The sequence below is a fragment of the Gambusia affinis genome, linkage group LG20, assembly GCF_019740435.1.
Source record: "Gambusia affinis linkage group LG20, SWU_Gaff_1.0, whole genome shotgun sequence".
Taxonomy (NCBI): Eukaryota; Metazoa; Chordata; class Actinopteri; order Cyprinodontiformes; family Poeciliidae; genus Gambusia; species Gambusia affinis.
The window spans coordinates 2,562,829-2,589,466 of record NC_057887.1 but is presented as its reverse complement, the minus strand read 5'-3'; the positions used below and the strand labels follow the sequence as shown (position 1 = coordinate 2,589,466).

The 26,638-nt window shown below is 43.2% G+C and overlaps 1 protein-coding gene across 7 annotated transcripts in view; it reads right to left on the bottom strand.

Moving 5' to 3' along the window:
- Window positions 1–18,888: 18,888 nt before the first annotated feature.
- The window catches only part of bahcc1b (BAH domain and coiled-coil containing 1b), an 87,331-nt gene continuing 79,581 nt past the window's right edge, over window positions 18,889–26,638 (bottom strand). For all 7 annotated transcript variants that reach the window (XM_044103616.1, XM_044103615.1, XM_044103611.1 and 4 more), the window contains 6 exons: window positions 26,512–26,620; window positions 26,304–26,426; window positions 25,423–25,560; window positions 23,455–24,875; window positions 22,491–22,727; window positions 18,889–21,359 (listed from right to left, as the gene is read on the bottom strand). In XM_044103616.1, the coding sequence (XP_043959551.1) occupies window positions 21,150–21,359; window positions 22,491–22,727; window positions 23,455–24,875; window positions 25,423–25,560; window positions 26,304–26,426; window positions 26,512–26,620 (2,238 nt within the window). In that variant the 3' untranslated portion in view covers window positions 18,889–21,149. The remainder of the gene's footprint in view (window positions 21,360–22,490; window positions 22,728–23,454; window positions 24,876–25,422; window positions 25,561–26,303; window positions 26,427–26,511; window positions 26,621–26,638) is intronic.

The window sequence follows — 26,638 nt, the reverse complement described above, 5'->3', positions numbered from 1 at the left end:
TTGAAGGTGCCAAACTGGATGAATACCGAGGAACAGTCATATCACAAACTGTCTGTGACCTTTCTAGGACCTTGAGCTTTGGTCAGATCGGACACAGGAGGACTCGATGGAGGGCTGCATTGTGAGCAACCTTTGATTTTTGAAAAGCCTTCATTCCATCGCTATGATGTCATCAGTCTTCACATGCAGCCTTCGAAGGGTACAGGCCCTGAATTCAGCAAAACATGCTGAATATCATTAATAGAATGCTACATTTGCCTGCTTGTTTGACAGAATGAAAGTTGGAATAAAAGCTACTTTGAGATTCTGAAAGAGGAAAAAGTTTTAGAGACTCGTGACTGTTACAGGAGGGGAAGCTCTGCCATGGAGCCCTCTTCTGTAGCCGAAGAGGAGACCGCCAAGGTCCTCGCCTTCAGCCACCACCCATCCCTCTTTGCACTTGGCCCCTTTGGCCCTTCCCACAGGTGGTGAACCCATGAGAAGGGGGACCAACGTCTCCTTTTAGGGCCGTGTTCTAGTGGCCACCAGGTGCTTGCCAGCATAGCTCACCTCTAGGCCTGGCTCTGGGGAGCTTCACCTTTGGGCTCCTACAAGTCAATCTACCTTGCTAACCTCATCTGTGCTCATGCGTTTAGAGTTGTGTTTGAAAGAACAAGATCACAGATGAAAGAGGGAGAAATCAGTTCGATAGGGAGTCTGAGCTGCTGCTTCTCCACATCGAGAGAAGCTGGTTGAGGTAACTCAGCCTCCTACATGGCTCTCTGGTGAGGTGAAACCACAGATGAAGACCCAGGACAGACTGCAGGGACTGTGGCTGTGGAGAGGGAAGTCTGGGCCTCCTTACCTTGCGAACCGACCCCTGACCCCCGACCCTGGATAAGCAGACGATAATGAATGGAAACTCTGATAAACATGCCTGAGATTGTGAATGATATCATTTTGGCCAGTTCAGCACAATATTCCACTGCTTGAATATTGCTTTACCTTTGAACTCTAGTCAGATATGGAAGTGGGAATGTTCTGGACATGGTTCCAAGAAAACAACATCCAAACAAAGAGCTTGCTCTCAGACTCAGTGCTGCTGGAAGCACATTTCAATCACAAAACATGGTTTCCATTTTTAACCATGCTGCAGTAGGTGTTAATGTCTGTGGCTCTTCCAGCTTCACTCCAGCACTAAGCATGCCATCCAGCTTTTATCTACATGACGAACTCATATATCCCAGTGGATTCTCTGATATGAGTCTGTTTTCTGTGGAGTCGCTGTGTAGAAACACAAGTAATCAGATGTGGAAAATCCCCATTCATTGTTGAAGATAAACTTCTGGGAGAAAACAAAGACCTTTTTCCTGTTCCTGAAAAAGTAACATTCCAATCATTGTTACAAAACTCTGATCTGTTGTGTTTTGACAAGTAATTGAAATGTCTTGATGATCTTAATCCCTATTCACATGTGAACCTCACACTCATTGATCATAATGTACCTTAAAACCACCAGTGCATGCAGCTACTAGTCCCTAACTTGAAGTTTGTTTTGGTTGTTAATGATGGTCCAAGTGGATATCAACGACTTATAATTTAACAAATTAGAAGATTATTGTAAAGTTTATTTATTTAACTAACTCAATGCTAACTCAATACATTAGCATTGAAAACGAGATGAAGTAGTGGAGATAAAATTTTTAAAAAATCACAATTTTTCCCTTTAATACGGCTGAACTCTACCACATTATACGCATGTGTTTCACTTCAACTAGTGCATTTCGGTTGTCTCTCACCTTGGCCGCTCTCTGTGGATATGCAGATCAGGATGATTATTCTGTCTATCCCTGTGTGCACATTGATGGAAACTAAAAGTCTTTCTGTCTCTGCTGAGAGCAGAACAGAAGATCTGCTTGAGAACTCCCAGCATGGTTAAAACCCTTTTTTCCCTCTTCCAGCTTGCTTCATAGAAAGACCTCCACTATTCTCTTTGTCTATTTCTCAAAATGCTTGACTCATTGTCTCCGACTTCTTTCAGATAATCTCATTTGGACTTCCTCTCTTGATTTTCAAGCCTCTCCTCTCTCTCTGCAGACTTCTCTGCCTCTCTCCCATGGCTCCTTCTTTCTCTTCCTTTCTTGCTCACTTCCACTAAATGCACACAGTATTGATGTTTTTCTTCCCTCCATCATGGCCCCTGTGATGCCTTGACTCCTTTTAGCTTCCCCCCTTTGTCTCCTACCTTTTATTTGTCAAAGGTTCTCTCCAGTGTTTTCTCCCCAGGTACACGCTGTCTCGTGCACACTGATATACCGGGGCTTTAAGGAGCTTTTCAAGGCTAATACTGATTTCGGCCCCAAAACTGCTGATGACCAGAATGCCAACAGCATAAGAGAGAGTAATACATTCAGCTTGATCTGGTGTCTGAAAGAAAAATGTTATTCCACAAAGGATTCAAGATTTAGTCATAATTTACAAGCATGACATGCTAACTTTGTAAAAATGCTTTGAATATAGTATATTACGTCTTGGTGGTGGGTGAAGCAAACTAAAAGTTAGTAATGCTAACCAGAAACATTAGTTCTGTTGGTGCACTATACAGACATAGCGGTATGTCGGAAGCAATGCTAACGTGCTAGGCGCTAATACACATCATGAGTCAATGACATAATCCACAGGGCCAAGTTTGTCATTCCACACCAATACTGCTGAGTACTGCTAACTCTGTGTTTGCTAACTCTGTGTTTGCTAACTCTGTAGTTGCTAGCTCTGTTTTTGCCTAATGGACCACAGTAGGGCTTTGGTCAGAAAGCAGGCAGTACATCAGTAGATTTTAAACTGCTTACTGAAGAACTACAGCCTGTAGTTTTAAAGCAATGCATTTTGGGAACAGAATAAACGTCATTCGCTTTAGAATGCATCCAGAAAAATATAATTTGGGGAATCTAAGTGTGCTAAGCGATTTGAAAGTTAGCACAAAACATAAGCGCGCTAAGCAACAATTAGCTCCACTGTTAGTGCACATTGTGGCCACCACTGCTCTACTTTTTGTTTAAAAAAAAATGGAGCGAACACTTTAAAGATCTGTGAAACAACTCTCCTGGTTAAACAAACTGTTTTTTAGATGTTCCTTATCAAAATAGCAGTGCAGCTTCAAATATGGATTTGATTGGGGATGTCCCAATCCAGGCCAAGAGCTGCTTCAGATACTGTACATTGATTTGTAGCTCAGTGCTTGTGCCACGGTGGCCCAGAGCAAAACAGAGAAACGTCTCATCCCTGATATGAACGCTGCTACTTTTCCAGTTGAAAATTTCCACCGCACTGAGTACTGGAGTCCATCAAGGTTGTGTACTCAGTCCATTGTGGTTTACTCAGCTAACATGTGACATGTGCATCCACACATGGAAACCTGATCATAAAATGTGCAGATGACACCACAGTGGGGTTCATTATGGGAACGATGAAATGAAACAGCCAGAAGTCCGATGTAGAAACAGAACTCTGGTACTCATCCTGAGCAAAACAAAGAGGTCAACTGTGCAGTGCAGGGAGAGGACGGCATTAAACTACCCGGTGTCCAGATCTCTGATGACTCCACTGAAAAAACACCATGAAGCTGCCCCGCCAGAGACTGGACAGTCTACAGAACTGAGGCTGATACTCCAGTTCTGCGTCTCACGGCAGTTCTCCAAACGAGGCGATTAAATTCAGCTCAGGTCGGTTTTAAAGAAATAAAAAGCTGATGATCTGTAATACTAGAATACTAAACGTTTCTTCTGTTCCGTGTAGCAAAACCATCATAAACCTGAAAGTTAATGATGGGACAAAGAGCTTTAAATTGCTGAAGTGTTCCTTTCTTTTTCTCTAAACTGTTACTCCATTTGCTTCACTCTGCCTATGGATCCAACTTTCCTTCAGTTCTGTCTTATTACATCCCATAGATGCAGTGTGGTTCCCCGTGGTGCGTCCAGATTACCGTGTGCAGTTTCAACTAGGAATACGTTTTCAGTTTTCATGGACATGTCTCACTGCCAGGAATGAGACTTCATCAGGATAAACGTGTGTACAGTAGATGTCAGTTTGTAATATTCCTTGCACTTCTGCACAAGCATTTGCCGGTGTCTCATGGCTGCTCGCTTACATCACATTAACGTTTAAAACCATTCGAATCGCGCACAAACCCTTTTTGAAGAAAAGGTTCAAGTTTCGAACAATGCCACTCATCTTTCGCATCATGTAAATCCAAATACGGCGAAAGAAAAACAAAAAATCCTGTTGAATTTCATACAAAGAGCTTCAACATCTTTCATTAGACACCAAATAAATAATTTTCACTTGTCTCTGGTAAGATTTACTAACCTCTAATGTTGAAAGTAAGTCCATCATCACGGAACAAATATTTACTTCTTCTCCAATTAGTATCCAAGTCCCAGTTTTCAGCTACACCCTCCTGTCCAAACAGAACCTTTTCTGGCACCAAGGAGCTGAACGGTGATGGCCAGACGCCAAACTCTAAACTTCAAACAATCACTTTAAATGCGAAAGAATAATCTGAATACAGTCAGTACAGTACTAATGGGGCTGTTTCTCCCTCCAGCGTAGGCTGAGTATTTTTACCTCATCTTAGATGCGGGTCTAAATGTTTTATTTATGTTCTTCGATGCATAAACATAAAAAAAAATAAAATAAAAAGGATCTTATGTTAGGAGTGTTAAAGGTCTGAGAAAGTGGGATTCATGTTTTATATTTGAAAAATCCAGTTACAGTGAAGTCGAAGAACTCATTTTATTTGATACCCAGTAACATTGGTTATAGTCAGTGAATGTGGTTGATGTTTGTTGTTAGACTCAAAGTGAAGCAGTGTGTGAATGTAACATACCAACAGAGGCTGTTTTTGATCAGGGCAACATGGGCTGCTGCAATAGCAAGGCGGTGCATTTAGGGCAATTCAAATAAAAATGGATGTTTACGTCTCAGTTGCACCCTGAATGAGTTTGTATTGCATTTTTTGCATGTGCCAGTCGGTGCAACAGGAGCACCGCAGCATTTTCTTTTTCTCTCTACCTCACATCTGAAAGCATTTCCTTGATTTTGATTATTTTTCAGGAAGCGTGGTGTGTCTATAGAACTAAACGCAAGTTGACATGAGCGAGTGCCTAAAGTGAGTTTTAGCGAGCTTTCTCTGGACGTTCGTGTTATGGAGGCGGTAAAAGAGAGGAGAAAATGTAATGCTGACAGGGAACGGCGTGACCTGGCTGACGGTCCCGTTGAGTCAGGAACTGCTTGTTTACTGCAACCTCTGGTACAGCTGGAAACGGTTCCACACACCCAGAGCAGATTGGTGAAGTTTTGTGGTGTTTATGTGGAGCAGAAGCAGTGGAATAATAATAATGATATGCAAAGGTTTTCTAATGAAGGATAAATACTTGATTTGAGAAAAGTTGCGTCACAAAGTCACAAACAGTTGTTGAATCGACTGGTTCTGATTTCCATGGACTTGTTTTGTTGTCAGTAAAGTCCAGTTGTTATATCAGAGTTTCATTTGGAGACAGTCTGAACAGCAAAGGCCCCTTTGGTCCAGTAGTGGTTCCTTCAGGAAGGTTTCTGCCTCTTATCTGTGGTAGGAATGATCATATGCTGAAAACACCTAGCTTGGCTTTTGCCTTCCTAAATGATTCCATTTGTTTCTCACTTCCTTTCAGTTCTCTGTTTGGAATTTCTCCCATTGAGCTGGATTTCTCTGTGAACGCAGAGAATCGTAGTCTGCCTGTAGTGGCAGCGGAGGAAGTGAAGGAAGACAATCAGCACATGTTGGACAAATACTGAGCAACTTAAGTTGGACCCAGATGAATGTTTAAGACATTTTATTGCCTTCAAAGATGGCGTGGTTTTACTCCGAATGGGATTATTTACAGCACACACAATTTCCGGTAAGCTTGACAGATCAAATCTTAACAAACGGTTCAAATTGGATCCAGTCGTTTAAAACTTTCACCCAGCAAGAAAATATTTCTCAATAGTGAACAGTCCAGACCTTCTGCACAAAGCGAAGCGGTGAACAAAAAATGGAATGATTTTCACATGCTAAAAGTTACCCTGAATATAAAAAAGAACTCCAAGAAATGTGCATTTTTCTCTGAACAAATATGAACAAAACATTTAAGTAAATTTTCTCAATGTTTTGGTAAATTATGCATTATGTTTTAAAGATCACCAGTTTGTTTTGATTGATTGAAAGCCATGACTTAAACAACCATTTATCAAAATAAGCGCCTGTTCTGTTATGTTAAGTGTTTTTGTCAGATCTGCAGTAGCTTTGACAGCTGGCTTAGAAAATCATAAACCAGGTTTAGTGTACAGTTCTCCAGATGGAAGCACTCGCCCTTCATGTCAGCATGAAAGCTCGCCGTCTTTCCAGACCAAACCTGATTGGATGTTGAGGATTCGATTACAAATTGTCAAAAATTTTTTTTTTTTTACCTTTCTGTTCTAAGTCATCCACTGAATCCAGATCAAGACCAGTGAACTGAAGTCAAACATGGAAGATACGCATCTCTACATTAAGCATTAAGCCTGGGCTTCTTAAACACTTCTTTGCTGAAATTAGTGAACTTTTGTTTCTTCTTTGTCAACCATCATTAGTTGGATTGGAAATTTACTCCCAGCTTTATGACCCTGAACTCATTCTGGGGTAGTTTTCTATGAAAAGGTATTTAGTGGCAGTAAATCAAGTAAATGCTCCATGTTTCCAGCGACACATGACATTTGATCATTTTATTGGTATATATAGATTTACCTTTTCCAAAAGGAGATGCACTCACTCAAAGGCAACCTTGGCCGCGTTCGCTTGGACTGTAAAAAGAAGCCGTAATAGAGAGCCATGCAGCATGACAAGCTGTATTTTACATTAACAAGCACATCTTTCCACGAGCCGATCTGGGGAGTCGGGGGGGGGGAGGTGCACCGCCTGTATCACAACCCATCCAGTCAGCAGTTGCTCATCTCATAGCATCTCTCGTATCTAAGCAGAGGGGATATTTAGGGAGCAAATATCGAGAGAGATAAACGACGGGTGGCAGGAAGGACGCATGAATGGAAAGAAGACGTAAAAAGAGAAGGCTCATGTGTAAAAGAGGTCATAAAGAGCGAAGAGGTTGGTTTCAGTGTGTTTAAGAGCTTGGCCGAGGAGCGGATACGGCAACTGCAACTGTGTTTCTGGGGAATCGATGTGAGTGTGATGGGGGGAGGAGGGGAAAGGATTCAAGGTATTTTTCTGGCAGCTGATGGACAGCTTAATGCCCGGCTTGTAAAAACAGCGGCGCAAAATGTTCCTCGTGCTAAAGGACAGCGGAGGTCACACACACTCACACGCACACGCCCACACACACAAAGATGCATGCAAGCACATGCACAATAAAAGAGAAGTGCAGAGTTGTAGTTTTATTTATTAGAGATCCCAGGGTGTGGGTGAACAGTCACTGGGTGGCAGGGCAGTTCAACAGCAAGAGGATATTTTCTTAACATTTCCCCTCATTGCAATGAAACCCCCCCCAACACCCCCACCAACCCGACCTCCATAATTAATCAGGTTTTCAACATCACCCTCAGTGGGATGGAGAGCCAGTTATGACCCCCACACTGGGGGCCACATTGCCTCAGTCGGGTCTTGCTGAAACTTATATTGCGATGTTTCCATATTTAATAATAATCAGTGTATACATAATCACCTTGGTTGTAATTCTTCCAAAATGACGGGAAATCTTTTTTTTTTTTTTTACTTAAACCAACTTCAAACTTTGTACAGTCTAACCTTACATATCAACCCTGATTCAACACTATTACAGTATTCTATCAACATTATTACAGTATCATATCAACATTATTACAGTATCATATCAACATTATTACTGTGGTATTCTATCATGGATTCTGTTCAGAGCTGCAGCACAGACTGGCATCCTGATGTCACCACTGGTTGTTTGTGGGTCATGGAAGATAAAAAGTAATTGATGTCCAACCATCACAATGGTCAACTTGGAGTTTGCTCAGCCATGGGTCATTACCTAGAGTTGAGTTCGTTGAGCAGATGAGACTTTGATAAGACTGAGATCTTCGGTAGCAAACAGTTCAGATGTTTTTGTTGTGAAACAAAACATGAATAGAAGCATTTCATGCCCACTGTTAAGCATGGTGGAGGATCTGTGATGCTGTGGGTCTGTTTCTCTTCAACGTTCCCTCACAACACTTCATGGCATTATGAACTTTTTAAAGGGAGTATTATGCAAAATCAACTTTATGTTTTATAGTGTGATATATTGTTTTTTTTTTTCCTCATCAAACACATATCTGGAGTTTTGCTGTCATTCCTTCATGCATGTTTGAGGAATTTTTGAATCTCCCGTGGCAACCATTCAGCTGTGTCTAAACGAGCATCCCTCCCATCTTTAAACCAACCGCCTGCAGAGTATTGATTTCAGCCCGTTTGTTCAGCTCTGTGTTCGGCCTCCAGCTCTTTGCTACACCGTTGGTCCTGCTGTTGGGTATACAACTGGATTTTACAATACAACATAAGAGCTGCATTGGTCCAAAGCACAAATTAAGCATTTTATATAAAAGAGTCAGCGGTAGAAAGTAATTCTCATAACTTTAAAGCAGGTAGTTTCAGTCTCAGACGATGGTTGGACTCAGCAAACTTCAGAAAGCTGCTGGTTTGAAGCTTCCATCACATAAAGGGAACTGATGATCCCATTGTCTCTAACTACAGACTGAGGAACTGTTACATTTTATCAAGATATATTCCGATGACAATATGTATGTTAAATTGAAATGTATTGATTTAAAATAAAATTGATGTGTGCAGTCAGTTTTAAAGTCCATTCTGACTGTGTCTGATTGAATTGTAGCCAGAATGAATTGAACTGCACGTTAATACATGAGAGACAAAGGTCATTTGACGTCTTTTCTCAGTGGCGTCAGTGTGTCACATTGATAGAATCAAATCGAAAGTACATTGAATATTAAACAGCTTTAGCAATGTGGGCAACCTGTAAAGTAGAGTCCTGATGCTTTCAATGTTCTGATCCTGAACTAAAGTACTTTCACAGCCAGTTGTTCTTCCAGGCTGAAATGAGTCGGTGTAGGTGCCGTCCAGAGGCCTCCGTTTGCCCCTCTGGGATCAGACTCAGAACTCACTGGAGGCTCAGGGAGTTCTTCCCCTCCAGTCAGTGAACCCGGTGGTATGGGAAGGAACTGCGTTCCCCCAAGAAGAGCTGGAGAGTGTCTGGGTGTCCTTACTTTAAGTGCGTCCTCCACAAGTCAACCTCAGATAAGGTGAAGACAATGAACAGATGAGTGGATGCATTAATGCACACTTCAAACTAAAACTCAACCCAGTCGGCGTATGAATGTGTGCATGTTTGTGAGTGTGGCTGGTTGAATATAGCTCTAATGTAAAGGGCTTTGAGTGGCTTTACTACAGCTACACTAGAAAAATCTGCTGTGCAGGTCAGTGGGGACCAGGTGAACAACACCCTGAACTGGTCGCCGGTCCAGTGAAGTAGTTGTACTCATCCAAATCTGTAAACCCTGAAAAGAGGCGGATCAAAATCTGAATCCACTCCTTCTGTTTTCCACTGTAGTCGTGTTACCTGGATCCTTTAACAACTCCATGAACATGTAGAACTAAACAAACATTGAGTTGAGGTTTGCTCTGGGAACACTTGATCTGGAGTCACTGTCGTCACCGGCAACCCTAACCCTAAAACCTGGATAAGTTGATGCCACCAATATTTAACATTTGTCCCAAGCGATCTCACAGTCTCTGACAAAACCAGAATTTCTCTCCCTCCAGACACCCTCCCACCTTCACCCCCTCCATCCATACCACATTTACTCATAATGAGGAGCTGTCACTCAAACTGCCTCCAGCTGCACTTATTGCAACACCGTCCAGGTTCTGGGAGAAGCTTGCTCAGCTGGGATTAATGTCTTAGTTGCGTTTGTTGAAACAGAGTTTTGAGCAATACAGTGGACTAATCTAGGGGAAAGAGTTCCAGACAAAGGCCGCCTGCTGCAAACTCTCTGGATGAGCCGTACGAAGCTGAGCCTGTGAATTGAAATGCATGCATTATGCATAATGAACAGAGGCTGGAGGAGAAACACAGAGACTGAGAGGAGACATCTTGTCATCACTAAAGGAGAGCGATGGAAAGATGGACAAAGGAGATGTCCCAAGAGACTATGCTCTCATTCTGCATGGCTGCCTATTGGTCACCATGGAAACTATGTGTGTGTGTGTGTGTGTGTGTGTGTGTGTGTATTGGTGCGTGGAGTGTGTGTGTGTGTGCTGCAGACCAACATCATACTGTGTGTGCCATTATGAAGGAGAATAATAATATGGAGGTGCTAAATGAAGGGCCTCCCACCATGTTCGCCTGAATTTGTTCATAGAGCACTACGGTCACAAGTCACACCACACACACCTGTGTGTGTGTGTGTGTCTGTGTGTGTGTGTGCGTGCTTGGACAGAGAGAGATCTTATCTTTTTTAAAACAGAGCCTTTGGCTGATGACTGATCTGCTGCATGGTGTGATTGATGAGGGATGGAATGATGAACACTTGATGAGATGAAAGAGTGAAGAGCCATCGACGTGCAAACACAGGCGTGGCCACACACTCATCGACACGCGCACACACACACACACGCACACACACACACACACACACACCGAGGGACTTGGCTTACCAGAGAGACCCAACCTACATGAATGCATACTTGAAGAGAAACACAAAGTTAAAGAAACAAAAGGTACTTTCTGAGATCCCACCTAGGTAGATGAAGGGACGTCTCAGCTGGAACTTGTCCTCCAAGCTAACTGGAGTGTGACAGGGAAAGCGCGGTGAAGGCTGCCGCTCCGTAGGTCTGCCCACGCCACAGGTTTTGCCGAGGTAGAGTTTGCCTCAGTAGTTTTTGTGACGCTGTGTGAGTAGATACCAGAGTGAAGTTGGCCCCAACAACTTCCTCCGATCCGATTAAATTGGTCTCAAACGTTTGGGCCGTAAAGATTTTTGGTTTGTGGCTCCATGATATTAAAAGACATTGATGAAAACCTTTCCAGGGGTCATCAGAGGTCATCACCAATACTGTCAAAGCAAAAGCAGCACAAATTAAAATTTTTTGCTGCACAAATCAGCACAAATGTAGCAGAGCTGATCGACACCAAATATGTTTGATTGTGTAAATGAAAGGTGGGGGAGTGGCTGGTTGATCGCTGATGACCTTTAATGACCTTTAATCACTGGAAACCCAGAAGCAACACAAATGTTTCACATTAATTTCGTTGGTGTCAAACATTTGAAGAAGGTTGGTGGCAACTTCACTCATATGGAGAGGAGAACGATCGGGGAGAACAACCAGAACATGTTTTAAAGTTACTCCAGTAACATCTTGAACACACTTGCTTGTCAAGTTCAGTATGAGCAAAAGTCCAGTCCATGAGAACCCGTTTCACATTTGTCAGAAAATAAAAAAAATCTTGATGAACCTCAAGACTGTTGGGAAAACATTTTGAGGGCTAATGAGACAAAAGCTTCACTATTATAAATGTTTGATACTTCAGGGTCCAGGAAGATTTGGTGGAATCAATGAAACTGCTAATTCTCAAGAAAATCCTGAAACAGAATCAGATTTCAAAGGGTTAGTTGTTCGTTTATTGAGGTGAATTTATTGAAGTGGTCATGGGTAAATCTGCCTTCAGCTGTTGAAGTAAGACGTCATTTCGCTGTTAGCTTGGTGAGAAGTTAAAAACTCCTTGGAATGATGAAACTTTACAAGCTAGTCTGATGTACACTGACTGTTGTTGTTGACATTAACCATTTAAACCAACTCTTATTGGACTAGTTCATGTCAGAGGGTCCTGACTGTCAGACCGTAACAGTCTACAGGTCCTGTGTGGTCTGAAATCAAAGATATTCAGATCCAGGCGTTACTGTAAACATGTAAATACACACAAAAAGACAGAGTCTTTTGCTCTCTACCACATGCTCACGCTTTTCTTTCAACACACACACACTCACACACTCACACAGAGCCCTGGCACCTGGGGAGAGGGCCCTCACTGTTCTCTGCTGTGCCAACATGTGGGAGCTGTTACAGTAAAGAAGCTCTGCCAACACCACTCTGGGCACAGCAAACAGCTGCCAGGGACACACACACACACACACACACACACACACACACCGTCACCCCCGCATACGCACGCGCGTGCACACACACGCCATCCTAAAAACCTGCGCTCTTCTTCACCCACCTATGTTCCACTTTCACTGCCACAAAATCTCTGTGTATTTTCTGCTCACAGATAATTCACACATAATCCTCCATCTCCTCTTTTGCCTTCTTTTTGTCATGCAAGTAAACACACACACACCCAAACACACGCACACACACATTTGCTGAGTCAGCTCCGCTAAAAATATTGTAAAAAAATAAAATAAAAATCAGAATATAACAAGGATTTCCCCGCCTGTCTCCATCTGAGCTGCCTGATATATAGGAATCTTAAGCGTTCCATTGATTTTCTCCGTGGCGTTCTGGTGGCGGCGCTCCGCTCGCTCAGCGTGCCGTCTTAATCTCTCAGGACCGCTGCCAGTTGATGAATTGTCAGTCATCTTGACAGAAGGAGTGCAGGTTTCAGCTTTGGGGACGGCAAGCCGGAGAAGTGACACAGAGAGCGTCGCTCTGACGGCGGCGCGTTGAGGCATCTCTGTCTCCTGCATTGTTATTTAGATGAGAAGTGGCTCCTCTGGGGTTCATTCCTATTCACAAATGACAAGGTTTACCAATTATGGCCTAAATTGTTTATTAATTTCCTGCCATTTATTGCCATGGTAACCGTGCCTTTGCATTAGCCGCGTTCAATGGGGGGGCTGTGATTATTATTAGCTCAAATCGTCTTGTGGTTTTGCAGGAGCTGCAGAGGTGGGCTGAGTTTTTACTGGCTTGTAATCCTGAACTGTGGAGCTGACAGAGGAAAACACAGAATAATATTAATATTCAGAATATTAAAAATGTATTTAATTCTACTGAAAGCCTCAAATCAAGTGTTTCTCCGTCTTTGGGTTTTGTGCTCGTTTCTTCATGCCACAGATTTCTCCCAGGTATTTAGAGAATTATTTAAAATAAAGAGAGAAATTGCTGCATCATTACTGACGCTGCTGTCATGTTTCTGACCCAAAGCCTTCAGACTGACACAACGCCATATTTCAGGGGCATCAAGCTCATTTTCATTTTGGGCCAAATCCAAAATCTGAATGTTCTTAAAGGGCCGGCTGTTCCAGAATGTATTGATGTAATTTGGAGTCTAGAGGGCCACATAAAAAGCCACGGCGGGCCAGATGTGGCCCACGCGCCTTCAGTTTGACACATGTGCCATATTTAGAAAGATTTCCAGACTATTTCTAAAAAAATTTAATTACGTTCAGGTGATTTTTTTTAAAGGGTCTCTGCTGCGGGCAAAAATGTGTCCACTGAAATTCAAAGTTGACTGAGTCAAGGAGTAGAAAGTGCAGATATTTATCTTAAAATATACGGAGGAAAAGGAAAAACCCACCAGAACGATAAATACTCAAATAAAGTACAGATACCTGAAAGGTCTACTTCAGTACAGCAACAAAGTACTTTTACTTTTTTACTGCCAGCTGAAGCAGCCTTTATCTCCGTCGAATGTAAACATTGAGTTGGGGGGCGTGGCCAAAAGCAGCCTACTGGGACTCAAAAAGGCAGAACTGGAATTTTATCATCCACGATCATTTTGTACAAAAAATATAATGAGCCTGTGTTGTGCAGCACATAGATGGATCCTAAACCGTTCAAGGAAGCATCATGGGTCACCTTGTGGACACAGTGTGAGAAAAATGAAAACGAAAAGCAATGAAACACGACCCATTTGCCTATTCATACCAGGCTTTTTATTTGGGTTCATATTTAACTTGGTGAAGCGATAAATCCTCAAACACTGTCGCAGCGTTCAGGTGTCACTTTAATTTATTGTACATATTAAATCGACATCAGTGTAACGTTACAGGCATTTTGATGACCCCCACAGTGGGCTGACAGCACTTCAAGAGGAAACATCATACAGGCCTGGGTTGTGTGCGTGTGTGTGCGTGTGTGTGTGTGTGTGTGTGTGTGTGTGCTGTATTTGCGGCGGCGGTATATTTCTGATACTCTGCAGATATCTTCTGTCTTCCTGTCGCTGGGGTAGATCTGACGAGCCTGGCAACCGACTCTCTGTTAATTTCAGCCTGCATCAAGATCATATCAGGAATATCACAGGATCCACACACAGCTGCTATCAGTTGTCTGTGGCTAAGGTTGCTGTGTCCACCAAGACTTTTACAGGATGTTTGACCTACTCTGACTGCCGGTCCAGGCAGCCACCAGGCGACCGCGGACCCTCTACTATTCCAAATATCAAATACCAGCAATAGCTGCTGCAAGAGCTGTTCAGCAGAAAGAAGAGCAATTAGATGTATCTCATCTCTCTCTCTTATATATATATATATATATATATATATATATATATATATATATATATATATATATATATATATATATATATATATATATATATATATATATATATATATATATAATGTGTGTGTGTGTGGGTCTAACTGCAGATGTTGCACTTCAATGTGCTGTTCGGCAGCTACTGCCTTTTACCTATTCTTAAATAATCTCAGATTAGCTAGTTCAATATTGTTCTATTGCAGTGAAGCTAAATGCATGTGTGAACTTCTCCAGCTCTTGCTGGGACATTAGTCATTTAATCCTTGAAATGTTCTTCAGGTGATAGAAGACCAACTTTGTAACTGTCTTTATGTGGCTCTGAAGGGTTAGGTCAGAGGTCATCACTACTCCCAGATGTGAGCCTGATTGCTGGCTTCTATCTGTAATAACTGAAGCTGCGCGTTGACTCTAGTTCAGGTCCAAAGACAATAACTTTCATTTGGTTTCTGTTCAGTTACGACACATCCACACATTGATATGTTTCTCATCGTCTGTTCAGTGCTTGGATCGGGTTTATGTTCACCTGGTGACATTGTGATGTAGAGTTGTATCATCTTATTATTTGTCACATCCTGAGCCAGCGGGAGCATGTACACATAAAACAGAAGCGGCCCAAACACTGAACCTTGGGGTTCTGTAAACTCTGAAGAGAAGTTACCTACCGACACAAAGAAATCTCTGTTCTTTAGGCCAGACTTGAACCAGTTAAGCACTGGACCAGAGACTCTGACCCTGCTCTCCAGTCACTTCAGTAATCTCTCATGGTCAACAACAACAAAAAAACAAAACAAAAAAACATTGACATAAATCTAAAAGGAACACTGGCTCCAAACTCTTCACAATCTGTTCAGGTCAACTCAGTTGGCCGTTTCAAGACACCAGTGATCCCAAACACTAATTAAACCTGACTTTAGAGAGAATCAAGTAGCCTAAAACTATAAGCTTTTGGAATAACTTGAACATCAACCTTATTAAAAATGTATGATGTTTGCTGGCTCCAATATCCAGTCAGAACCTGTTATGATCCGAAGGACTTTGGTTTCTGTTTGGTCTGGTTTAGAGTTCTGTGTCTGTCATGGTTTATTTCACATTGTAGTAGAATCTTGTACTTACTCGTGTTCTGGGCTGTCAGGGTTTGTGGTTTTATGTTTTCTTGTAAAGTTTATCCTCCTTAATTTCTGGGTTCTCTATTTTAGTCGTAACTTTCCCTCGATGCCTTTGCTCTCAACAGTTCATCATCCGCTATTTAGACTCACCTGTTCTGCATTCCAGTAGTCAATCTCCCCAGTATTTATGTCTGTCTGTTCTGTCCCTCCTCTGTCATCCTCATGCCTTGCCGGTTTGCTCTTTGTCCAGTTCCCTTCATGTAACCTCCAGATTTTGAACGTTTGCATTTTCCATGAAGTCATCTACTCAGAATGACCTGCCTGGATTTTACTTCTGAGAAGGAGAAAAGACACTCCCAAAAGTTCTGCTCAACTGGAAAAATAAAAAAACAAAAAAAAACACATCATGCATTACACTTATCTTCTTATGGTAGAAGGGAGAAGAAATATAGATGTCAGAAAATTTCCTTTGAACTCTTTGTGTAACAAACGAGAAAAAGAAACAAGTCATAAAAGTAGCTGGATGGGAGCGAGGAGGGGGGGAAAGAAAAGAAAAACTGAAACATTTGTAGATGCTGTAATGCAGAGAACATGCGCATGACTTCCACTCTGCCAAGAATTCCTGATTTATGTGAATGTACCATCTGTCGCCGTGGAATATGTTGTACAACTGGAATGGAGTCCGACTGGCTGCGGGACGTTTACAGTGTCTCTGCTTTACGGTACGGCGGCGGCAGTGAGCCTCGCCGCGGCTCATGTGAGCGATGGATGAGGTGATGCGGACAGGACCGCTGATCTCCTTACCCCCATGCTGACCTGAATACATCCTGGCACACACACACACACACACACACCCCTACACGCCTACGTACACCTCGCTGCAGCTGACAGCCATCCATTCACTTCTCTGACATGCTCAGACTATATCTAAATGGAGGGCTTTCTCATGATTGGAACCCCCCGCCCTCTCTCTTTCCCTCTCTCTCTCTCTCTCTCTCTCTCTCCCTCTGTCTCTCTCTCTCTCAGGCACAGCTCTGCATACACAGTTATGCTCTCATTCCTCCTTTAGCGCTCCGGTTTGAACCGTTTATCTTTTCACCCCCTTAAATTTTCTCAACTTCTCTTCCGTAGCATTACATAAAACAAAAACAAAAGAAACTCTCAAAATGGACTCTCCAGCCCCTCCTTCTGCAAAAAACAAACAAACAAAAAAAAAAACAATAAAAGCTGCCACACCTTCCTGCGACACCTTGACCCTTCACACACACATGCATACACACAAATCAGCTTGCAGCATATTTGCTCTTACAACTTGAAAGCCTCTCTCATTAACCCAGAGGACACCCCCCAGCCTACCATTGTGCCCATATCTCCTGCAGCATTCTGGGTAAAGTAGTTTAACAATGTCAACCAGATAAGCCCAATGCAAACCTGCTGATAAGGAGCCGAAAGACCACAGTAAATGTCTGTGTGTTTTCAAGGCGTGGGCTGATTGAGGAGCCGGTGAGGAGGATGTAAAAGACCAACAGGGAGGAGAATGGGGGCATATGAGTGTCTGCGTGTGTGTGTGTGTGTGTGTGTGGGTGTGTGTGTGGTAGGAGCACTGCTTCATATCTTTGCAATAACAAACTGCCAAACGGCTAAAAGAGAACTGAACAAAGAGGTTGTAATTGAGTAAATGAGTAATAAGTAAATGTTTGTAAGGTCTTAATTTATGACTCTGGTCTGTTGGTCAGGCGCCTTTTTCTGAACCGACAAGTAAAAACTCAGCCGGTCGAGGGCAAATAGGCAAACATCTGAAGGAGGCACTGCTACTAAAAAAAAAATCCACTAAAAGTGAGATAAAGTTTACGTCGGCACGGCAACTCAGCGTCTCAGCTTCCTTCGAGCCGTTCCATGAGACGGCCCGGTTGTTTAAGGTCAAAGGTAAATAACCCATAGATGATTGCTATGATCACAACAAAGGCTGCGGTTACAGTACGATAAGAAGGTGTGAACATGCCGCAGGAAGAATCAAGTAACGCAGTAAAAATGAAAACACTTTGTCCTGGACGGTCAACACTCTGGAGGCCATAATCCCAGCTGGTCCACAGGCCAGCACTGACGCACCTACTGCAGCACAACACAGTATTCAGGGGTCGTCACTCTCCAGGCTCCAAGGGCCAGTGAGTTCCTGGTGCAACATGTCTAAGGGCCCCCACATACTCAGGTCTGCGCGTCCTCAAGGCAGATGTCCTGTGAAGATGTCCAGATAGAAAATATTCTAGAGCTACATATTCAGTCCCTCCCTTATCCACCAGGGTTTCACTCTGTCCTCTGATCGCTGGGTTGTCGGTGTGACAACCCAAGGATCAACTACTCAGGTGGAAAAATCTGTTGGTCGTGTCCTCCACAAATCCTTTACTTATTTGTCACAAGCCAGATGTAGCTCTTTTTTAGCCTACATGGGAAACACTGTATGCTGGGGAACATGGTGGTGGCAGCATCATGCCGTGGGGATATTTTTATTAATATGAAATTACACACAGGGAGAAACTCTGTGACATTTGATTCCACTGGATTTTCTTTAGGGGTAGAAGTGGGGGCTGTACACAAATGCGCACCACACTTTTCAGATATTTTTCTTGTTAAAGTGACGAACAACCAATCAGATTGAGACGTGCTCTAATGACGACACGCGACGAAGTAAAAGGGGCTTGAATACTTTTTGCGATGCGCTGGCCACAGTAAGTGTGTGAAAGCTGTGAGTGCAGCCTGAAAGCCGATCCCCCCCCCCACATCCACCCCCCCTTCTTCCACAGCTTTGTTCTATTAATGGTCCTGTTCCGTTTTTGTGTTGCTGTGAATACCTGACCCACCTGAGGAGACTCCACATCCTGCCCCGCTCCCCCCTCATCAAACACCGCCAGATACAGTTTCCCATTCTCTCCGGCTTCTTCCCCTCCGATCAGACTGGAGCTACAGTTTCAAATTGCTTCCCTTCTTTTGAGCAACCCTCCTCCTGTCCCACCCTCACCGCCTCCACCTCTTTATTCCTGCTTGCTACCGGGCTCCGTATTCTCGCGTCTGACGATGGCTTGGTGTTGAGGCACACCAGGCCGCGTTCAGAGAGCACACACACGCACACACACACACACACACACGCTGCAGGAAGGGCGAAAGGAGAAGCAGTTCAGACGCTTTCATTCTTAAGAATCCTTTTTTTTATTTTTTTTTTTTTTTTTATAATGAAACGCAAAAGGCAATAAAATTAAGATAAATATTTTTCTTTTTGTACACAAGGAAATATTTTAGTCATATTTCCAAAGAATGACTGAAATTACATAATATATTTTCGTAGGCTATTTTAACCATACAAAGCAGGTTCCAGTGGGTCTAAAAAATAAAAAATGAAAAAAAAAAACACACAATGATGCCCCCACCCTAAACCCCACCTCCCGTTGAAATGTGATGATAAGAATTCAATCCAGTGTTTCTTAAAGAAAATACAGCTTTTAAAAAAAATAAAATAAAATAAAATAATACAAATCAATTAAAGACCCATAGAAGTAATAGTTCAAAGCTGAGTTTCACATTAGGTTCCATTTAAAGCTTTTGCTTTGCAGTGTAACAGCAGAGATGCTGTTAAAAGTCAGTCAGTCCTCAAAAAGGGGAAAAAAGGCATTTATGTTCCTCCTCCTGTACATCCTATACAACAAACAGTCATCCAGGCTTGCATAAACAAGAAGATGATGATTAAAAACAAAAGCAAACAAACACAAAAACATGTACAGACGTTTTTTTTTTTTTTTTGGCAAAGCATGAATAAAAGTGACAAGAAGCATAAATTTGTGATTTGATCCTTTTCTCTTGTATTTTTGTCTCTCAACATCGTCCCATTGATTGGCTCTGATTGTCCTTCACGGTCACGTGATGCCATTCTGGTTGCCATAGAGACCTCAAGTGCATCAGCTGGGTGGCGTGCGGACACCGTCTCCGCGAACACCGGATGAATGCGGACAGGACGAGAGGAAATCCCTCTGAGATTGCAGGGGTCCCGGTTTCAGAATTGATTGAACGTCTTTTGTAATTTCTTTTTTGTTGTTGTTGTTTTTTGAAACTAATATGGTGTAGCGTAAAGTCACAGGTGCTTTGGTATGTTTCTTTTTGCTGCCAGATAAGTATCTACATTTTCCATAGGAACACAGGCTAAAAACAGGCAAGAACTGGATTAAAAAAATTATTATTTTTTTAGTTTGTTTTTCTTTTGTTTTCAGGCAGAAATGCAGCTTTCTTTTCTGGTATTTGCTGAACAGAAGTGAAAAGAAATGCACATTCTAACTCCAATAGATTAAAACAAGCAAAAAAAGAGAATAAAATAATTATTAAACATGTATAAAAAAAGAGCTTTTTTTTAAAAAAAATATCCCAAACACCTTTTCTACATATTTACTTTTTGTCTAGAGCTACAGCCACTAAGTCATCACATGGGTTGCAGAGTTTCACCCCAAACACACCTCTAGTCCTATTCAGTGCATTTAAACAGAAGGAAACATGAGCCCACCTTCTACCTCTGCAACAACCCACACCCCCCACACACCCTGTCACACACACACACACACACACACACACACAAAAACACCCACCATCCCTAGAAAACTCTAAAATAAAAATAATCTCTGCAAAGGAAACCACATGAACATAAATTTATATATATTTATATTTATATAGTATGTACAGCGTGTTACTCTACATAGAATGCTGTACAAAGCACACACACATTCGCCCAGACACACACCGCCCCCCACACACACACACACACGCACACACACACACACACAGCTCAAATAAACAATCCTACTGCCTGCGCCCGGACAAGCGGATACGACAGAGACGGCGATAGAGAGGTATCGATGTGTATGGCTTCAAAGGAGGAAAACTTTGTTGGGCCTTTCGGTCGTTAGCGACCGAAAACAACTAAAGTCGTCGAGCACTGAATCGATTATTAGAGTCTGATGACATCGTGTCGTCGCTCGACGTCACAAACTGTACAAACGCAAGCACTGATAATGTGCATTAAAAGTTTGTTAAATGCCGTCACAGTCACTCTGCAGAAACATATATGCATTTAAGTCCAAACTACAGTGTTTGTTGGTCCTATCGGGGGCCTTTAAATAGCGTTGTCCGAGTCAGACTACATGTATAAGACCGTTACATCCATCCAAACCAGTGTGGTTTACAGCATGTCTCTCCTTAGCGTTGAGTCTCTTTGCTTCAGAAAGCCCTCCTGTTGGAATACTTCCAAGACGTTCCAATCCAAAGTACTCGTGTTTGGTTGGGGTTCAAACTCTGGGTAAGACAAGGAGCCTGGGCCAGCCCGTTCCTCTGAACCACTGGCTCACTCTTTCTCCAACAGAAGCAGTTCAATCCACGAAACCAAGCGTCATCTTCCCTCTGTCTAGAAGAACTCCAGCAGTCGTGTTGGATGTCTGCTCCAGCCGGCGGTGCTAGGACAAGATGACCATGCCGTCCGCGCTGACCAGCTGGCCCGTGGTGGGCTCATAGGTACCGGCCAGGTAGAACAGGTCGTTGGAGGGGCCGGCCACCTTACGTTCACGCATCAGGTGGTCGTACTCTGCCTTGTTGACCACCTGGCAGCGATGGGAGATGGTCTGCACATCGTTCTCATCCTCATGGCTCGACTGGTACAACGCGTTCTGCCAGAGAAGGACAATGACAACTCGCTCATGAAAAGCAAAATTGGAGGATTTACGTAATTTTTTTAAAAAGGTTTTTTTGGCTCTAGTGGCCTTTATTTGAAAGTAGTTTGACAGGAAAGAGGGTAATGAGACAGAGGGAAGACATGTGGCAAATGTCGCCACGAGGACTAAGGCTTCAATACGTGGGTTGCAGTTTTCCCCCCGGGAGGTAAAATTTTTGTATTCTAGTGGATTTGTGCAAAGTTTAAGACTCTTAAGGCTGCCATACTTGGTGCACTTCACTCTATGGAGCTCCAGGCAGAATAAAAATGGACTCCTACCAGACACGTCTGCTAACCCGATATTTATGATTCAGGAAACAACATTAAAATCAAATTGAGTTTTGTGCGTCACCAAGCTGATAAAGTTGAGTGTTGGTGCAACCACTGTGCTAACACACAACAGGACTGCCACTCTCTGTACACATTTATAGATGTGCAGTGACTGTCCTTGTGGACAAGACACTAGTTTGTCAAACTTACTAGTACTGTATGCATTCATATTGTGGGAAATGAAGCAATTCGTCATGAGAAATTTAGACAATTTAGGTAATTAACTATGAAATTTCAACCGCCTGTGGACAGCACACCCGTGGTTCCAGTGGCCCACAGAATATAGTCAATAAACAGTTTTCTTGTAACAGTAAGTTGTTTTACCATCACTAGCACACTAATCGACAGCACTAAGACCCTCCTCCTGGCTCTGATTGGTTGTTTTTGACTTGGAGTGGTACTTATTTGTAGCACTGGGAAGAGGTGGAGGAGCTTGATTTATTTTTTTTGTTTAGATTATCTGTCTCAACGCGAACAGTTTTAATAGATATGGAAAAACATACTTTTTAAATGTACAAACTGCAGCTTTAATCGGAGGTGTTGCATGAACTTTATATCAAGTTTGTGGTATAATCTGCAATAAACATTCCATTTAAAACAATGGCTTGTATGTCAGAAATACAAACGCATGCATTTTTCTGATCTGAAAATTAGAAATAATAATGACAGGATGAGCGGTTAAGTACCAATGTGATACTGCATTATTCTAAAAAAATACCACAAAGTAGAAATGTGTAGAAAGGATCTTTGCACTTACCTTGCCATCACGGTGTCGCTTCCCCAGGCGAGTTTCCTCTGGGTGGTAGAACCACTTGACCCTGACCACCATGCTGGAGCTCCACGACTCCCAGAGGCTCTCCACTCTTCCCACGTAGGGCAGCTGGGGCCGGCCAGGTGACAGGAACACGGCGCAGTCGCCGACACGCACCATCTCCTTGCCCCGCATGATGGCCTTGTAGAAAAGCTTACGGGCTTTACCCTTTAGACCTCTTCTCTGTTAGAGAAACAGCAAATAGCAGTGACTTTTTTTTCCACCGTGTGTTTGTTTTTTTTTATAGCTCAGTTCAGCATTGCTTTGTTCAACACAAAATGTAGGAGGAAGTAAAGTGTCTTTGCAATGCAAAACATACATTTCTGCAAAAAACAACAACATACAAAACAAAATGCCTGATTTACTTCAGTTGTTTTCAGTCAGTAAAACAGCAGGATTGATTTTTTAAAGGGGGATTTCAGGTTCTTAGGAAAAATAGACAACTATTAGCATTTTCAGAGTTCTCTCACGTCCTCACAGATTTCAGTCAAATGCAAATCTTCTGCAACCTTTCGCTTAAAAAAGGTGCTTAAAATTAAACTAACATTGAATGGAGCAAGAAAAATAAATGTTTCAACTGTTTGAAACACGAACAGTTTCAAACTGTTTGAAACTGTTTTATTTTAGTTTGTATACAACTAAAATACAAATTTTAGTTGTATTAAAAATGTATTTACTTATCACACACCCAATACAGCACATTTATTGACAGAAAAAGAAGGAAAGAAGAAAATAAATTTTCATAAGAATTTCTCCTTCATCCAGTGGGGTTATGTTGGGGTTCCTGAAACTCAACATAGCTTATTTCAGATCATCAAACTCTTTTCTGAGTTTGATGGAAGTCTCTAATGAACAAATTTCTGGACGCAAAAAAACCTCTAGAACAAAAAAATACCATAAAATGTCATACCTGTGTGGGATTGCCAGACCATTTCCAGAGCTGGCGTCCAGGCAGCAGGGCGGCCATTTTTGGAAGAGGTTCAGGCGAAGACATCCTCTGCTTCTTGGTGGCTGCTGAGTCCTTGTTGGCTGGTTTCAGCTGCTGGCTGACAGGGCTGCTTTGGGCCTGATGGTGGTCGTTAGAAGAACTTTCTTTCCTCTTCAGCTGAACCTTAGTCATTCTGCTGCTGACCATCATGCTTTCTTTGTACTCTTTCCTGTCTTCCGCTCTGTCGGCTCTTGCCTTCAATCCTCCCATGGCTACGCCAGCCTTGGTAACGTAGCCATTAGGTGAAGTTGAAGTGGGGTTGGAGGTGATGGGGTCGGGGCTCCGGAGGCCGGAGTTGACGTTTTGCCTGTTCTTCTGTTTGTCCTGCTGGAGAAGCGCCCGCCGCAGCAGCACAGACGACGACTCTTCGTCGGACGAGTAGGAGGAGTCGTTGTCCGAGGAACAGAGAGAGGAGGAGGAAATGGAGCCAGACGAGGAAGAGGAGGAGGATGATGAGGAGAAGTAGATGGACGGACGGGATAGAAAACGACCGCCCCGATGGGATGAGACGGCTGCTCGTCTTCGTCTTGCTTCTTGACCATCGTCCTCGTCTTCCTCATCCAGTTCAGAGTAAGAGCTGGGGCAGTCGCTAGGGTAGTCCAAATTGTAGTCTCCACCTTTCACTCCAAGTCCTGCAGAGAGAACATCTTTCCCGAGAGACGGACTGCCCTTTCGAAGGGTCTCAGGTCGAGGCCTGGCACTGCTTTCCCTTTTCTCTCCCATCTTCTTGTCATGTTTTGCCAGAAGAGAAGGTTGGATGTACCGTTGTGGTACAGTAGATGCCAGGCCTTTCACTCCTCTCCCTCCTGCTCCTCCAAACCGAAGCAAGGCTTTGCCATTTTTGGTTTTGGGGGAAGTCACTCCTTCGTGGTCTAGCTTGACTAAGAAGTGTTTTCTGTCACGTTCACTCAGAGGCTTGCGGCTCACAGCTGCCGCAGCCATGGTAACGGATGAGGAACAAGGCGAGTCCCGGAGCCCCATGGAACCCATGGCGGTGACTGGTCTCCCGGCTACGGAGGCTCCACCGTTCCCAAAGGTTGAGTAGCCATTAGCGATGCTACTGAATGAGTCAACCTCGAATGCAGTGCCAAAAATGCTTTTAATAGGGGTTGGTGGTGCTAGAGAATGCAGGGCTGGCCGGTGAAACAAGCCCAAGTCTCTCTCCCTAATCTTCTTCTGGGTTTTACGCGACATCCCATTGAAGAGGAAGAAGTCCACTGGTGGTCTCTTTCTGGGCATGGACCAGTTCAACAACGGAACATTTCCCTTCATCACAGAATCGGTTGCTGAGGTTGATGAGTTGGCTGTCTTTGGCACTGAGTACGTTTTCTTCGGCCTGCCAACTAAAAGAAAAGAATGGAGACGGGTGCTGAAATCAATAAGGAAGAAAATCCTAAGGGCAAACGTTGATTAATTATGAAACTAAAAGCTTTGGTGAAACTTAACCTCTATCTCCTTGATCTTCACCTAGTTTCGACAGATCCATTACTCAGACTGCAACAAACCTGGTAAACCTGTCTTCCTCCCCCAGGTTTATTGTCACTCTTAGTTTGCGATGACTTGTGATGCTAGCTAACTTTACAAAGCACCCTTATGAAACTCCATAGAGCCATGATTTATGTGTTTTTTATGGAGGGTAAATAAAAGGCGGCAAAAAAGTCATCTTAATTTATGAGGCCTTCAGTTAATAAAGCTGCTCTGTGCTCACCTGTGACCTGAAGGCATTCGATAATTAACAAACAACTGAAACTGTAATGTTTTTTCAGAGAATGCACCTCAAGGACCTTTAGACTACGTGCAGGAGTTAAAATAGCACTGGGTTGCAAATAACTAGTCACTATATGGCAAATGGGCTGTTGGAAAAGCACTGATCATAACCCGACTATGTACCTGGCCTTTTTTCCTGGGGCTTCCCTCCTGCCTCCTCATTGGCTAGTTTCTCTGTCGGAGTATCTTTCTTCTCTGTTGTAGAGCTTCGCCGACCCCGATGCCCCGGAGAGATCAGCAGAGCTGGAGATGGTTCCGCACCTGGAACACAAAACCACATCAGATTTCTCTCACACACCCTTCAAAATGGGGAAAACAAAAACACACACCAATTGCGTAAGGTAAGCAGTTGAGCTTCCAGAGCCAGAATTTGGCAAGGACAAAGCTACCTGGCAAAACTCGCTCATATCTACAGTCAGAGCAAGAAATAAAAAAGTTATGAGTGAGGATGATAAAGGAGCTACAGAACACTCACAGAGGGTCACCAGGTTTGTATAACAACAGTCAGACACTATCGTCATGCCAACTGGTTGCTTCTGAGCCATGCCAAGAAACAAACTTTCCTGTCCTGCCATCACAAATGTGAATAAGAAGTGTTCCATGTACTTTGCAAGGACTATAACTAGAGTCTTGTACTTTGGTTAGCTTAGGCCAAGCTGAGCTTTTTGGGTGGCTGTATGGAGGACCTTTGGGCCGCCTGGTGTACCACTAGATCACATAGTGCACCGATGTTATTTTTAGTAAAAAATAACATCTACCAGAAACCTGAAAATTGAGCATCTCTGGGTGCTTTAGTTGCATCTAAAACACAAAGCCAAATCAATTTAGAAATGATCACAAGGCTTCTTCCATGCCTTGTTAGCTAAAGGCAGTCACGCTAAGTTAGAGCAACTGAGGATTCAGTAGTTGCGTTGCACATGATTTCATGTAAGAATGATGTCTTTGTCGCTTTTTTCCCCCTGTGAATTAAAAAGTGCAAGAATTGCTCATAACTCCATACTTACAGTGGATCTGGTATCCAGGAGGCAGAAGTCGGATGTTTACAAGGGAAATCCTTCCTCGGTCTCCATCATCAAACTCCACCATCACGCTGCCTTCCTTCTCCTTCTCCTCCTCACCCGGACCTCCTGAAGGGCGGACACAGAAGTATGAGTTTCAGGAACAGAGGGAGCCGGTGAGACGACAGAGCTGTTGTCTGCAGGTGTGCCTCACCACGGTGGACGTAGCCGGGGTAAAGGCAGCGAGAGCGTTCGCTCCAATAGGCACACACTCGGGTTCCCTCCGTCAGGATGACCTCCGTCTGGGGTCGCACATCTAACACCTGGAAGCAAGCACACAC